At 30.8% G+C, this 17799-nt stretch overlaps 1 protein-coding gene across 1 annotated transcript; it reads left to right on the forward strand.

Annotated features, from left to right (window-relative positions):
- Nucleotides 1-333: 333 nt before the first annotated feature.
- Nucleotides 334-2678, forward strand: LOC111716349 (REST corepressor 3; the record flags this gene model as incomplete). The annotated part of the gene is given in 2 exon segments (XM_023491786.1): nucleotides 334-497; nucleotides 1423-2678. Coding segments are annotated over 2 exon segments (260 nt in total), but the record flags the coding sequence as incomplete, so codon positions are not given.
- Nucleotides 2679-17799: the final 15121 nt, after the last annotated feature.

The raw sequence follows: 17799 nt of genomic DNA on the forward strand, positions 1-17799 counted from the left end.
CATTTGTACTCCACGTTGTACATTACTCTTTACACTAGGTAAACTGTACATATTGTACATCTTTCTTCAGTTTTTATACAATTTTTACTCCACGTCGTACATTACTAGGTAAACTGGACATATGTTCATCTTGCTTAAGTTTTTTATACAATTTGTACTCCACGTTGTACATTACTCTTTCCACTGTACACAGTATATTGTAGATCTTTCTTCAGCTTTTCATAAAATTTGTACTCCACACTGTACATTACTCTTCACACGTTGTACAGTACTGTACACTGTTCACTTTATAACATAAAATAGTTTTTTGTTTTAATCATGATTTTTTCTAAGGTATTCGTAAATTTGGAAAGAATTTCAAAGTAATCGCTGAGATCCTGGGAACCAAGACTGAAGCTCACACACGGAATTTCTTCGTTAGTTTCAAGCGTCGGTATAATCTGGACAGTGTGCTCAAGGAATACGAGGCAGAGGCAGGGATACAGGGCGAACCAGAGGTAATGAGTACAGGGGTTAACAGTTTTTTTAAAATCTAAAAAACATGAAATTTTTGAACGTCGGTATCCAACTTACATTTTTTCCATATTTTGATGTTTTTTTAACTGTCTTTGAAGAGTAAGATTACAACTAGAATGGCGTAGACTAGGTAATATAAAGGTTGAATCAAAGAAAGCAGATTGATTACAAATCAAAGAAAACAGATTGATTACAAATTAAAGAATGCGGATTGATTACAAATTGAAGAAAGCAGATTGATTACAAATGTTAAAATTGCAAGCTTATAATTTTCCTTATATGCAAAAATTTTTGTTTTTGTGCGCATAAATAATTTTAAGCGCTATAAGGGGTTAAAAATAATTTTTACAAAGTCATGATATTGCATGGGAATCATTTTATACAATTATAGTGTAATTAATCTATTTTTAAGAAATTGATTGTATTGGAAAAATTTATTGTAATTCATAGTTTTTGCAACAATGAAACCGAAAAAAACGAACTTGGCAGGGTAAAATGTCATTCAATATATTTAGATACAACTTTTAATATTTTTTCCCATCTCTTTAAGACACCCTTGGATTTCACAAAAAAATGGATAATTTAATATTTTGACCCTCTTTATATGAGAAATAATTATTTAAATCAAAAAAATGTTGGACCCTTTCCCAAATTTAAAGTTATACTATAAGGCTACGTGTTTAATAGAGCCATACAAACCGCATTTAAAATCCTTATCACTCTTTTCTGGGACACCCTGTGTAATGTATACCACACAAGTGCAAATTTTACAAAAATATATTGAAAGATAGATGCATTCCACAGTGCCGTTTTAGTTCTAAAAAACATTGTTCTTTGCGAATAAAAGTATTGGGAGAAAAATGCTATTTAAAATTATTTTGTTTAATTAATAAATTATTTTTTAAGACTGAGGGTGAGAAAGAGGATGGCTCCGATTCTGGGGTGGTCCCCAGCCCGCCCTCCCCACCTAAGCTCACTGCTGCGAAAGTTAACGGAAAATAGACACTTAGAAAACAGAAACTATCAGAAATATGAAAATACGACACCTGAGTGAAATTAAATTAAAGTTAATATGGCGGCTAGACACTAGACAAAAATAAACCTTCTACAAATTGAAGAAATGTTGATGTGCACTGCAGCAGTGCAGGATATAACTGTCACTTGAAATGTTGATGTACAGTGCAGCAGTGCAGGATATAACTGTCACTTGAAATGTTGATGTGCACTGCAGCAGTGCAGGATATAACTGTCCCTTGAAATGTTGATGTGCACAGCAGCAGTACCGGATATAACTGTCCCTTGAAATGTTGATGTGCACTGCTGCAGTGCAGGATATAACTGTCCTTTGAAATGTTGATGTACAGTGCAGCACTGCAGGATATAACGGTCCCTTTGTTACCAACGACTTTATGCATGAGTAAAATCCAAAATATTTGGTTTAAACGGAAATCGACATTTTTTGTCGATAGAGATAGAATTTTTTTATTTTTTTAAATTAGGCTTCCATACTCTTGGCCCTTGATTTTCTTTCCCTTTTTACTTTGTTTACCTTTGTGCACGGTTTGTTTTTCCAAATCTTAAAATATCTTGTACTCACGTCTTATCCTTGGCGTTGTATATTCTGAGGCTTCCAAAATTTAGTACCTAATTATAAGTTAGTACTTTTCTTAATGTACTATTCAGTACATAAAGAATTCCAGATACAAGGACTGAAAAATCCAATTTGTGAAATGCTAAAATTTTATTTTTGTTGAAAAATATGCTTGAGCTCAGCGTTGTTAAAAATTGTAATGTCTTTGTTTATGTACGACGAATGTACACAATACACATGGTAACCCTAGTAAGATATTACCGTAAGCAATGCATGCATGCATTGCCTTATACGTGAAGTGTGCACTGCACCGAATATTTGGATCCAACTGGCAAAAAAATAGACCAAAATATTCTGAAAACCTTATTTCACAAATGAAAAAATTTAACAGTTATTTTTTTTAATATACATTTGAAATTTGACAAATAAATTTTTGTAAATCTTCTTACAGGACATTTCTGATCCGCATTAAAAAGGATAGAAGTGATCGCTTATATAGGCTGATGAACCAAAAAATTAAATTTAAATATGTTTGTATAAATGCGCAAATAACAATGGGACACCCCTTGAGTATTTTCTTGTTTGGTTTGATCTTTTTTCTTAGTGATGGGGATTGGTTTCTGGTCCTTTTTAAGTAATCTAGGGAGGTGAAATATTTCTTAATAAAATTTAAGATGATATTTGCTACTTGAAAAACATCTCCGTTTCCTGTTTAAAAAACCGGAAACCATAGATATCACTGATCAAGGGGAGTGGGGGCTGATCCCTCACCCCCCACCTGAAGACGCCTTTGATTACTGCAGTATTACACTTACTGCACAATAGTACTGTAATTCGTTCTACTGTATTGTACTTATAACTACAGTTGTAATAATCTGCACAATAGTACTGTAATTCGTTCTACTGTATTGTACTTATAACTACAGTCGTGTACTAATCACTCTTCTTATTGTAGTTCTGTACTGCCTAAGTAGTGTACTACAAACTGGAACGTTGTACCGCGTACTTTAGTTTTTTATCATTCGTTGTAACATGCGTGTACTACTACGCAGCTCTCTATATTATTTAGTATACTGCCAGTAATAATGAAATAAATTCGGTTTTAGGTTTTATGAAATTTGATTTTTTTTTTCATGATCATTTTAGGTACTTTTGTAAGGGAGTGTTATCAAATATCTATTAGTTTCTCTGTCTGAGGCTTTTGATCCTAAACTTACTAATTTCTTAATTCAAATTAGAGCTAGGATGTATATGTATAGTATTCACCCGTCTACAAGCCGATGATGAATATTATTTCTATCTAAAATCAATTGATTTTTTTTTTCGTTTTTGTTTTCAGTTGTCTTTTAAAATCTTACTAAGTTAGTAGACTTGTTTCTATAGATTTATAAACTGGATTGTATTTGTAGAAATAAAAATTTAATTACTAAAGGTTATATTGACAAAAATTACTTTGTTCTGTTTGAAGATGCACACCTTCGAGAATAATAGATGATAGTAACAACAAATTATAATGCAATGTTTTCTCTTCAAAGGAACTGTAAGCGTATTTAAGTGACACTCAATGCCAGGATTATAACGGTACCCTTGAATTTCGGATTTAAAAAGTTGGAAAGAGGGGAAAACTTGCCAGTCCGTGGTTTATATACCAGAGGGAAGTTAGTATTTAATGCATGAATAAAAATAGATAATCCTGGATAAAGAGTTCAAAACTCTGATGCATGTCTTAAAAATACGTCTGGACTAAAAGCGTCAAAAATTTTAGTTTTTCTTTTGAAACTTGGTCTTTTGGTAACTTACGAGTTGCGTCCCCCATGTATAACATAAATTTTAATATTACTTTGAGCTGGGAACTTAGTGTTGGAAACTCAATCCCGATCCCTTGATCCCAATATCTACTCTGGGTGCCTTAGATTTAAGGATCCATGCTTAATCTCTTCATTTCTGTCATTTCTTCAGAGTACAATTAAGATTATTTTAGCGGTAAGATCAACGAGTTTATAGTGTATAGAGTGATGATGTACGCTAGTCCTATACTAATTGTGCAGGCTATGTACTGCACTTCGAAAGGTCAATCTGTATATTACAGAACACGGGGATGATTTCTGAAAATATATAAATGGAGAATTTGTTTTCCATGCAACTATTAAAATCCACTACTCCTTTATCGTGGGCAGGATTCCATTTTTCACAAGAAGAAGTACATTTACAGTCTTTTACAGAGCAATATTTCATCGTTAATAAACTGTTCTGAGCCCATTCTCTCCATACTTTGGGGGACGATATGTTGGCCGCTAGATGTCTCGTGCTAAATTCTTATCTGATAGATAGATATTTCTCCGTACATTTCACGACCAAAATAGAACACGTCAATTTGTCGACCAATGTAGTTTTTGGAAGGAACGGCCTCTGAAAAACTGAGTAAAATTCAAAATACAAAACCTCCCCATACATACTCCGGAAGCGTACTGCATATTTGATATTTGTACTGCATGAATACGCCTTAATCTCTTAACATCCTTTATCAGTAAACTATATCCCAAGTGTACACTCAGGTCAATACACACGGAGAGGTAGCTAAGAAGATTAATTTAACGGTAAGATTGATATCCACAGTACTTAAGATTAATTTAACAGTAAGATTGATATCCATAGTACTGAAGATTAATTTAACGGTAAGATTGATATCCACTGTACTGAAGATTAATTTAACGGTAAGATTTATATCCACAGTACTAAAGATTAATTTAACGGTAAGATTGATATTCACAGTACTGAAGATTAATTTAACGGTAAGATTGATATCCACAGTACTAAAGATTAATTTAACGGTAAGATTGATATCCACAGTACTGAGGATTAATTTAACGGAAAGATTGATATCCACAGTACTGAAGATTAATTTAACAGCAAGATTGATATCCACAGTACTGAAGATTAATTTAACGGTAAGATTGATATCCACAGTAATGAAGATTAATTTAACAGTAAGATTGATATCCACAGTACTGAAGATTAATTTAACAGTAAGATTGATATCAACAGTAGTGAAGAATATAACAGTAAGATTGATATCCACAGTACTGAAGATTAATTTAACGGTAAGATTGATATCCACAGTACTGAAGATTAATTTAACAGAAAGATTGATATCCACAGTACTGAAGATTAATTTAACGGTAAGATTGATATCCACAGTAGTAAAGAATATAACAGTAAGATTGATATCCACAGTAGTGAAGAATATAACAGTAAGATTGATAAGTGAAGAATATAACAGTAAGATTGATATCCACAGTAGTGAAGAATATAACAGTAAGATTGATATCCACAGTAGTGAAGAATATAACAGTAAGATTGATATCCACAGTAGTGAAGAATATAACAGTAAGATTGATATCCACAGTACTAAATTCCCAGCTCTGTTTATGTTTGTCTATGCCGGGATATTTGATATTAGGTTTATTATTATTAAACATGACGGGGCACTATTCATAACTAAACTAATTTCTTCGTTAAATATGTAAAATATGGAGATTTTGCAGTATGCATCGTACTCCACAGGACATAATTTAAACAATATTTACCATAAACCCACAGAACAGAGATTAGAATAGAAGGGAAATAAGACAAATTCATTGGTATAAATTTGTTCAGTCCCTTTGAGCCTAAAAAGGGTTTCAAAGTGTACAATTCAAAAATGTTCACAAATTATACGCAGTACATCACAATAAAACAGTATGATCCTGGATATATACTTAACAATTTCATTTTTTATAAAGTTTATGCTGAAATGAACTCGGGAATGTAAAGTAAAGCTTATGCAGATAGGAACTCGGAAATAATTTTCGCCCCATTTTCTTTGTCCTCCGGTAACGGAGTCTAAACACTTATATTATTGTGAACAAAATATTTTCATACAAAGAATTAGTGAATTTCGTTAACAATTAATTGTCATTCTTTTCAGAAGTTTTAATGCATAAAAACGTCTTAGGACTCCCCGACAGTTTAACCTTCTTATCCCCAAATAGATCGTAAGAATCTTTTCATTGTAAAATTATAAAACTTGTATCAAATTCATGCATTATTATCCATTTCATTTTTTTTAGGAAATAAAGAGTTTTTTGCATTATCGGTTTTGATTTGAGGGTTATTCCGTTGTCTATCTGTTCATCATTGAGAATCTTGTTCCTATCCGACAACAACAGGACAGTTAACAGGCTGTCAGAGAAATGATTTAGAGAAAATTTTCAAGAACATTCTTTTTTATAAAAATATTTTCCAGGGCCCATATACAGCACAAAAGTGTGAAGTACACCTGCAGGAACAGTAGAAAAAAATGGCGGTTTTACACGTTTTTCGACTTAATTCCAGATGCTATTCCATTTGAACTACTCCCGTTTGAACTGTTGTTCATTTGAACTATTGTTCGTTTAAACTACTGCACGTTGTACCACGTGAATAGTTGAAATGAACAATAGTTCAAACAAGTTTATTTAATGCTCATGAACTATTTTCAGTTCATTTGAATTATTGTTTATTTGAACTATTAATATTATATGAAATAAACAAAAAAAATAGTCAAAATGAACATTAAAATAGTTCAAATGGACATAAAAATAGTTCAAATGCACCAAACAATAGTTCAAATGAACAAAAAAATAGTCCAAATGGACATAAAAATAGTTCTGTGTATATGTTATCTAATTAATTGTATGGTCCCTAACTTCATAATTATAAAAAAATTTAAAAAACTGAATTGGTAGAAAAATAGTTTAAATGAGCAAGTTATGTCATTGTCTTGATTTGAACTACAGGATATGACGTCATGTCAGTAGTTCAAATGAACAATAGTTCAAACGACCAATAGTTCAAACGGTAGTAGTTCAAATGAGAATCAACTTAATTCCATTCTATACTAATCTATTCTCTTTGCAAACCCCGGCCACATCTTTGTTTACATAAAACGTGTACTGCAGTCTGTTTGAAGGGATGTAAACAAACTACAGTCGTCGTAAATATATCAATACATATATATCAATACAGTGAAGACGACTTCCAATTTCAATTTTTGATTTCTACCAAGCTTTCAAGCAGCATGGATACACATAAATGTGAAGATAGAGCAGTTTGTTAGAAATAAAAAAACTTATTTAAACTAGTAACAATAAAAAATAATGATTTTGATAGTCTTCTATAGAAACTGATGCAATTTGAAGACGGAAAAATATTAATTTTATAACAGAACAATTTGTATTGCATGCTTTTTTCTCAATGTTTAAGTCAGATAAGATGAAAAAAAGGAAAGCACTTTTTAAAAACATATTTATAAAATATCAATGTTTGATGTTTATGGGCCCTACGAAAATATGTAAGTAAGTGATGTAAAATCGTAGGTCAAGGCAACCCGGTCTTGAAAATTGGTGCAACTTTTCCCAGCAGTCTGCGATTATGTTAAAGCTTATGAGACTTATTTAAGCTTAAATTGGACAATTCGTTCTGAGAATTCAAAATTCCAGAATCAAGCCAAGTCACGATTGGCAATATACAATGGTTCGTTTTTTAAGAATTCTTTTTGACTTGTGAAAGGCATCCACAAAAAAAATGTGAAGATTCCAAAATTCTATTTTAAAAATATTTGAGTTTTTTTAACGTTACAAATTACATTTTATCATAAGAGAAATATCAGAGGAAAAAAACTAACCAAGCTCTCCAGTCGTTTCTTCATTTATATTCTTTCAAGGTTAAATTTGTCTATTGTCAGCTTGCAAGGAAAGCTTAAATGTTAAGAACAATCAAAAATTATTTTGCAAAAATTCTTAGATTTTCGTGGTACCACAAACCTCTAAGTTTAAAAAAAAAGAATTTGTTAAAAATGTTAAGAACAAACAAAAATTATCTTGTAAAATCTCTTAGATTTTCGTGGTACCAGAAACCTTTCGGTTTAAAAAAGAACTGCAATTCACATTCTTTTGCTAGATTTATATATAAATTTAAAAAGGTGCTTTATTATTGGATTTCTTTAGCTTTTCATCCTAGGTGTAACTGAAGTATTTTTTAAGGGGGGGGGGGGGAATTTTGTTAGAGAGAGAAGATGGATTTTATGTTTAGAGGGAAGATTTAATAATGTGGGTGCAGGCCAATTTATTACTTTAATTATATTTGTAATGATGCCTAACCCTGAAACTATTCCATCAGAAACTCATATTCTCTGCATGCTTTAATCGGTTTAATATTTATTACATATTATATGTTTTAGATATCAATATTCTTTGTCTAAAGAAGAATTTCGAAAAATGCTTCAAATGCTTCTTAGAATGAAATTATAAAATTTTGAATCATAAAAATGCCCTGGGTACCGTTTTCCTATTTTTCACCATCTAAGGAAAAAGGGTTTGGCGAACCCCCCCACCCCGTTTAAGGTCGACCCTCTCCTCTCCTAGTTGTATCTCTGTTTTTTTAGTGAAATATTTCTCAAGAGAAAAACAATATCTCTTTAAAGGGACAGACCGGCTATTTTATGTGGTTGAACTAAACACGCAGTGTTGTTGACAAATTCTTTAGGATTCATTTGAGACATATGCAACTTTTTAAAGATTTGTAAAGCCTGAGTTTAAGCGCAAAGTCGACGTTCAAAATCGTACTTTTGGGTGGATACGTTTTCAGAATATTTTTTAAAATTATTGAATAATGACGACAAACATGAAACAAAATTCTACAGTAAATTAATTAGTTGTTAAGGAACAGGTTGAGAAAATAAAAATTAACTCTTATCATTGAAATTAAGTAATCTTATTCAATTATTAGTTTCTATATTCTCTCTTTAATCACAACAAAATCTCCGAACAAATTTATAGAAAATAAGAAATAAATATAATGATGAAAAAGGAAATAATTAATTCTAACTTTGATTTATTGAGGATGTTCTTAAACATCTAATTAGTTTACTATAGCATTTTTACTATGTTTTTCGTCGTCGTTATTTAACAATATAAAAAAAACTGATTCTGAAAATGTATCCACCCAAATTCATGATTTTGAACGTCGACTTTGCGCTCAAACTAAGTAATTATACATCGTGGAAACGTTTTATATGTCTTAAATGAATCCTAAAGAATTCGTCCGCAACACCATGCATACTCATTTTAACTACCTTACATAGCCGGTCTGTCCTTTTAAATTATTTTCTGAAGAAACCAAAAATGCCCCCACCGCCCCCCCCCTCTCCTCCTTCTACAATCTTATAATAGAGATATATAGCTGGGCTATAGCTGAAACCCCCTCCCCGTGGCATCTAAGAATAAAGCTAGATGTACATTTTAATTGATATTCCTCCGTAGAGGTCACAATTCTGGTAGCTTTCTTTTACATGATTTTAGCCAGGGGGCGGAAACGTCATATATGTGTGTCTGTACCAAAAGAGTGTGTGTAAGTGATTACGAACCGAAGGCGTGTACTGTAGGTATATAAAGTATACATAAGAATCTCGGTATATGTACAGTCTAGGAGAGTACATTTGTTTATTGTTAATTGATACTTAAAAATAAGTTTAATATACATACAATATATTATTTATCATTTAAGTCAACACTATAAGCCAAATTTTCATGCAAAGAATATAATTTGACTACAGTTTACAATAAACTACTCGTTATTCAAGCTTAAGTATAATTGACGACATTGTCATGCAATTTCCTTGACTGTAGTCATGTTGTGTGTCTGTGTCAAAAGGGTGTGCGTGTGTAATAACTAACTCGTCTGCAAAGCAGTACGACTGACTTTCCCTTCCCTTTATTCTTATTCCCTGGTTTCAGCTAATACAAAACAAACTGCATTCATACTAGCGCCTCTTGTGTGAGAAATATTTTAAAATCTACATATACCTTTCTCCGCTGGTACTCAAGTACACTTCTACTCTATTGTGTATAACTTTTTTGTCCGTATGTACACCGTACATTGTACAACTCCCTAAAAGTCGGTACGGAACTTTAGATGAAGGAGTATACAGTTGGTTGGCGTACATGTACAAGCTTAACAGTATGCAGCAGGCGCGTAGTGGAGGTATAATCTAGGGTGGTGCACTTTTGGCAAGCGCGCCGAATTTTTTTGTGCACCACCCTTACGACTTATGTGCACCCCCCTAAAAAACCGGATTAAGGTACAAGGCAGAATTTGAGAAATCATCATAAAATGGACAAATTGTGACATTGTCGATTGATAAGAAAAGTAAAAAATCTAAATATATATGTAAGTTTACTGTTTAATAAATTAGAGCCTGCCTCTGGCTCTAGGGGGCCTAGGGGGGTGCATGTCTAGGGGGCACAGGGGTACCGCCCCCTCCACTACACGCCTGGTATGCAGTCCCTTAGAATCTAGTAATAAAGAGTATACAAATATTCCGAATTCCTGAAGTCAAATATTATCTTCAATATCACAGTTGTTACTAGTACTAACTTTCAATCCAAAAATATTGAATACTGCAGAAATTGAAAATTACATATACATTAATTTTTAATATTTGAACAAATATTATATTAAACACATTCTCTACAAAATATACAATATTACGAAAACTAAAAGTATACTGTACAAAGAAAGGTATACTATATTGTATTGTTTAAAGAAAAGTTTATTGTTCAATATAAAACTATACTGAGCTGAAAACTTTAGAATGGTGGATATCGGGATTAATGCTTAATCCACTCTTTTTCTTAATCTCGAGATTAAATGTTGCTTGTTCTCCTCTCATTTTTAATCTCCAGATTAATTTTCCGATCAGGATTAAGGATATCCCATTCTAAAGTTTTCAGCTCTGTTCAAAGAAATATTACATTGTTTAAAGTAAAAAGTATGAGTTCAAATAAAAGGTGATTGTTCAAAAAAAAGGATATTGTTAAAGAAATAAAGTAATTTGTTCATAGAAGAGTGGACTGTTCAAAAAAAGTATAATTATAGTTTAAAGAAAAAGTATTTTGATTAAAGAAAAAGTTGACTGTTCAAAAAAGGTATTTTGGTTAAAGAAAATGTATTTTGACTGTTTAAAAAAGTATATTGTTTTAAAAAAGTATTTTACTAAAAGGAAAAGTATACTGTTTTAAGAAAATAATACTGTAAAGAATTTACTGTAAAATTAAGAAAATATGCTGATGTTTTAATAAAATGTATCCTGTGTCCGAATTTAATGAATTTGAGCCGCGACCAAAAACGGTTTCAATTGAGCGCCGGCTTAAATCTTGAAAAATTCAATATAATTTTAAGTGGAATAAATTCGGCCTCTGCTAAAAAAAACACAAATGCTGTCTAAAGAAAAAGCATTTTGTTCAATAAAAAGTATGCTTTTCAAAGAAAACTTACATTGTTTAAAGTTAAAAGTATACTGAACATAAAAAGCATATTGTTTAAAGAACAAGTAGTTTTAAAAAAAAGTTGAATGTTCTATGAAAAATCATACTGTTCAAAAAAAGAGTTTACTGCACGATTTTCAAAGAAAAAGTAAGTTGTTCAAAAAACCCATTTGCTGTCTAAAGAAAGAGCATAATCATCAATAAAAAGTAAATTGTACAAAAAACAATAATATCATATTGTTCAAATGGCGTTTTAGTAAGAAATCGTAACTATTGAACAAGAAAAAGTTCAATAAAATAAAGTCTCAAAATGGTTGGACTTTTTTCCTCAGACTTGTCCTTTATATATTTTTTCCACAAGACTTTTTAGGGACACATACCTTTAAAGGGACAGACCGGCTATGTAAGGTAGGTAAACTGAGTATGCAGTGTTGTGGACAAATTCTTTAGGATTCATTTGAGACATATATTAAACTTTTCCACGATGTGTAAATACTGAGTGTGAGTGCATACTCGACGTTCAAAATCATGAATTTTGGTGGGAACGTTTTCAAAATCGGTTTTCTTTACGATTATTAAATAACGACGATGAAAAATAAAATAAAAATTATACAGTAAACTAATTAGATAGATAGGAACATAGTTCTCAAAAGAAATTTTTTCAATAAATCAATGCTAAAATCAATTATTTCTTTTTCATCATTATATTAAATTTCTTGTTTTCTATGAATTTATTCGTAGATTTCTTCAATTTCTTCAAATGTCGTCTTTTCAATAATAATTACAGAAAATCTGCAGAAAATCTTTGTGAATAATGATAAAATAGAAACTAATGAGATAACAAGATTACTTATTTTCAATGATAAGATTAATTTTTATTTTCTCAACGTGTTCCTAAACAACTAATTAGTTTACTGTATGTAGAATTTTGTTTACATTTTTTGTCGTCGTTATTTAATAATAAAAAAAACAATTCTGAAAACGTATCCACCCAAAAGTACGATTTTGAACGTCGACTTTGCGCTCAAACTTATCACTGAATACTTAGTTTAACTACCTTATATAGCCGGTCTGTCCCTTTAAAATATGTTTTTATTTGCAGCTTTTTCATGAAGCTTTTTTCGTCATCACTTTAATACAAGGTTTCTTTGATTTGCGCAGTTCTGAATCTTTCGTTTAATAAGATGCAGTACGACGATTAATGCATTTATGTGAAATTCTATGAATATGTAATTTACTCACAACTTAATATTCAAAATATATGTCTGCAAAAATTGCATCTCCTCAGTCTCAAACAAAATCTAGAAGTGCGCAAGAAATCTAGTGAAAGGGCTGTAAAATAGAGCAGTTTGTGCGCAATATTTAGCATAATCGTTACATTCGAAAATTGTCTCTTTTCACAAACTGATTGTAAAACTTTAACACAATTGTTAAATTTTTACACAATTTTTAAACTTTTACAAAATTGTTAAACTTTTCTACAATTGTTTAACTTTTAAACAATTGTTAAACTTTTACACAATTGTTAAACTTTTACACAATTGTTAAACTTTTCTACAATTGATAAACTTTTACACAATTGATAAACTTTTACACAATTGATAAACTTTTACACTTGTTAAACTTTTACACAATTGTTAAACTTTTACACAATTGATAAACTTTTACACAATTGTTAAACTTTTAAACAATTGTTAAACTTTTATACAATTGATAAACTTTTACACTATTGTTAAACTTTTACACTATTGTTAAACTTTTACACAATTGATAAACTTTTACACTATTACTATTGATAAACTTTTTCACAATTGTTAAACCTTTACACAATTGATAAACTTTTAAACAATTGATAAACTTTTAAACAATTGTTAAACTTTTAAACAATTGTTATTGATAAACTTTTACACAATTGATAAACTTTTACACAATTGTTAAACCTTTACACAATTGATAAACTTTTACACAATTGTTAAACTTTTACACAATTGTTAAACTTTTACACAATTATTAAACTTTACTTTTCTACAATTGTTAAACCTTTACACAATTTTTAAACTTTTCTACAATTGATAAACTTTTACACAATTGATAAACTTTTAAACAATTGTTAAACTTTTAAACAATTGTTTAAATTTTTCACAATTGATAAACTTTAACACAATTGTTAAACTTTTACACAATTGTTAAAATTTTACACAATTGATAAACTTTTACACAATTGTTAAACCTTTATACAATTGTTAAACTTTTATACAATTGTTAAACTTTTTTTACACAATTGTTAAACTTTTACACAATTGTTAAACTTTTACAAAATTGTTAAACTTTTATACAATTGTTAAAATTTTACACAATTGTTAAACTTTTATACAAAAACTTTTACACAATTGTTAAACCTTTACACAATTGATAAACTTTTACACAATTGATAAACTTTTACACAATTGTTAAACTTTTCTACAATTGTTAAACTTTTACACTATTGATAAACCTTTACACAATTGTTAAACCTTTACACAATTGTTAAACTTTTACACAATTGTTAAACTTTTACAAAATTGTTAAACTTTTATTGACAAAATTGACAAACTTTTGCACAACTTTCAAACTTGAATTTTTGCACAATTGACAAACCATTGCACGATTTTTAAACTCTGGCACAACTGTGAAACTTTTACACAATTGATAAACCTTAGTACAATTTTCAAGCTTTTGCTGCACTATTTTCAGGCTTTTACGCAATTGTATACCTTGTACACAATTGTTAGATTTTTACGCAATTGTCAAAATTTTACGGTTCTTGTAAACAGTCTCTGTAATTGGTTTGATAAAAATATTCTGGTGCTCGACCCCTATCTACCTACTTTTTATACACATACTTTGCATCATTGAAGTAAATTGCAAAAAGCTTAATTTGTTTTTAAATTGCGAATTTGCACCTCTATAATTTGTTCCTCTTTAACGTATAGCGTACTGCAGTTGTTGTATAAAAATATTTAGAGAGCAAATCCGGGTAATGACAGCTTTTCTCGCATCATCATTTTCTAATTTTGCAAATAAAAGTTTTTTTCTTAAAAGAAAATTTAGTTCATGAAAGAAAGGAAAAAAATGTTTATTCAGTGATCATAAACCAGGGTTAGTTATACTTTTAAATGAATATATTTAAGAAGGTATTGTTGTGAATCTATTTTAGAAGGTATTGTTGTGAATCTATTTAAGAAGNTTGTTGTGAATCTATTTTAGAAGGTACCGTTGTGAATCTATTTTAGAAGGTATTGTTGTGAATCTATTTAAGATGGTACCGTTGTGAATCGGACATCTTTATGTCTCCAAAAATGTTTCTGATAATTTCTCTTTTGCTTCTTATTAGCAAGAAATGCACAAGTCGACTTCGCAAATGAAAAAAAAACAGTTTAAAGAAACTTAAACATTGATATTTAATTAATACAGTCATACAATGGTTTAAAAGGGACTATGTAAATCGGACATTATATGAGGGGTCACTTGAAATTATGCTTACAGTCCCTTTAAATAACTTTGTGTTCAATTTCCTTGGTGCATAACTTTTTAAATTTAATTTTCCTCATTTTCTTCTCAATTTCTGTAAAATATTTGTAATGACTTACTGCCGTCTGAAACTTCAATTAATTTAGGATTTATTTTTTTGTCCGTACTCTAAAGTACCTTGAGAGATGAGTTTTTTGTTTTAAATGAACTCCTTTAATTCTATTTTTGGTTTTGTTAGCTTCAAAGTTGATAATGGAAATTTAATGGAAATAAAAACGGAGAATTCTATTAATTTCAATTCCAAGCTCAACTTAAACTAGAATAAACATTATTTTATAAACATTTTATTTATTGCTAGTAGGACAAAGTTCCTTGATCAAAATTTACAGAACCGGTTATTATACTGAACTAAGATTTGAGAGTTTGCGGTTACTTAATCATAATCGATCATAATTTTTAACAGTTAAAAAATAGATTGAAAAAAATATTGGACGGCTTGTTTAACGAGGGGCAATTAAACCTTTTAAAGAATTGGACGTGAACAAATCTTTTTTTTAAAAGATACTGAATTACAGTTTATGAAAATGGCAATTTTGTAAAATGTAGTAAATATTTGCCAATCAAACTGTATGGTGGTATTTTCCGCTAAATCATGTCAAAAATTCTTGTTTGACAACGCCATTTTGGGGAAGATGAATTATTATAGGGTCCCATCCCCTGGAGTACAGGCCCTAGATATTTCAAGTTCTTGTTCGTAAAGAATTTGGCGAAGCGCCCTAACAACTTCAATTTAAACTTTAATTGTAGCTTTATCTGTGAACATTTTCGCACTGCATACATTTTAAATTAATAACAAAAAGATTTGATAATATTTTTTCGTGAATTTTCAAAATATTGTGAAAATCGTAACTTTTTAAAGGCAAATTTGATAAATTTTGGTCATCCATAAACCTTCCCTAGGGTCATGTGAGGTCCCACAAAAAACTTGGACCCGATTATTTCAGCCGTTTTTACTCTTGTCGTTTACACACAAACAGACAGACAGACAAGCAAAAATTATTATTAAAGACGTTCTTGTTTATAAAGAAAGTGCATTATGAAGGACAATTCCTGCAGTATGCAGCGTACTGCAGTTCTCTAGAAACTACAAAATATTTTTCTAAAAAAATTGCAAAAATGAACAAATATCTGAGCTCAGCATGAGTTTTCATTTTGAAATTTATTTAATGCTACATGAGACAAGAATTTTAAATCCCTGCAGTGCAGTATACTCATATTTTTTTTAACATTTGATTTTAAATTAAATTATAAATCTTCGAAAGCATTTCAAATTAATGTCATTATATTCGGATTTATGCAATTTTTCCTAACTGTATATACCTATGGAATGGATATGTGAAGATGTAAGGGGTTGAGTTTTTATTTGACCTCAAATATCGTCTTTTAAAAGTACAATAATTATGATTTTGCAGAGAAAGGAAGTAAAACCGTACTGACTTGAATCTATGTAAGAAAGTCACGGGAGAAAATTGCCCAGAGCTGCAACTATCTTTTTGCAATTTTCTTTTTTATACCAGCCAAATCTCTAGTTTTGCATATAATAGGACTTTATTAAAAATAAAAATAAAATAGAAAAAAGATAATAGGACTTTTTTCTACAGGACTTTTTCAGGGCTTTGGACTTTATTCACGAAAACTTTCTGCAGAAAACTTTTTGGGCGGTTACCTACACCGCGCCGGCTTATAGGCAGCTCTAGAGAAAGTAATACGGTGTACACAATTATATGCAGAAAATTACACTCTGTTACAGAATTAGGGCCGTAACTGGGGAAGGGGGGCACCGTGTGGTCGCCCCTACTTGTGATTCTGTAGAGATAAGGATCGATCACATTCTCGATCAATAAATTAATCAATAAAATCAATTTATCAAGTCCAGGTATTAGATTTCTCTGATTTTTTTCACCTTAGAATGAAATAGGGACAAATTTCAAAAAGTCAGTACTTTTTACACCCGACTTTAATAAAACTTTTGCATAGAACTTATTTTCTTGCGTACACATTTAATTCACAAAAGTAAGCAACATTGAGGAAGGAATTTATCAGCAAAAAGTTCCTGAAATAAACTCCTGGCAGTTTTAAAGGAAATGTCAAAAGAAAGTAAAATTCAGTTTTCATTTTTGATTCGTGTATTGTATATTTTTCTGAATAAGGGGGGGGGGACTGGGGACTGCCAAAAATGTTTTGAGAGAAAAGGATCACAGGAATTAAAGTCCGGAAAAAAATATTTTCGAGGGGGGAAATCTAAAAAAAAACATGTCCAAAATCTTATATTAAACAAAGCAATGTGAAACAGATATTAGGTACTTTCCCAAAGGATTTTTCCCAAGTGGCAACTTCCCAAGGGTATTTTCCCAAGTGGCAACTACCCAAATGTGCAATTTTCCTAGCGGCAACTACCCAAGTCTGTCCTAGCCGCGGCGCTCGGCCCCTAGCCTAGCCGCAGCGCTTGGCCTCTATTGCAGCCTGCTGCGCCTCAGAGGGCCTAACCTAACCTTTGGGAAATTGCAGCTTTAGAAATTGCACATTTAGGAAGTTATCCTGTTATCCTGTTATCCTATTTATCCTGTTATCCTGTTATCCTGTTATCCTGTTATCCTATTATCCTGTTATCCTGTGATCCTGTTATCCTGTTTATCCTGTTATCCAGTTATCCTGTTATCCTGTTATCCTGTTTATCCTGTTATCCTGTTATCCTATTATCCTGTTATCCTGTTATCCTGTTATCCTGTTATTCTGTTATCCTGTTATCCTGTTTATCCTGTTGTTATCCTGTTATCC

Source organism: Eurytemora carolleeae, unplaced genomic scaffold (genome assembly GCF_000591075.1).
Source record: "Eurytemora carolleeae unplaced genomic scaffold, Eaff_2.0 scaffold2045, whole genome shotgun sequence".
Lineage (NCBI taxonomy): Eukaryota > Metazoa > Arthropoda > Copepoda > Calanoida > Temoridae > Eurytemora > Eurytemora carolleeae.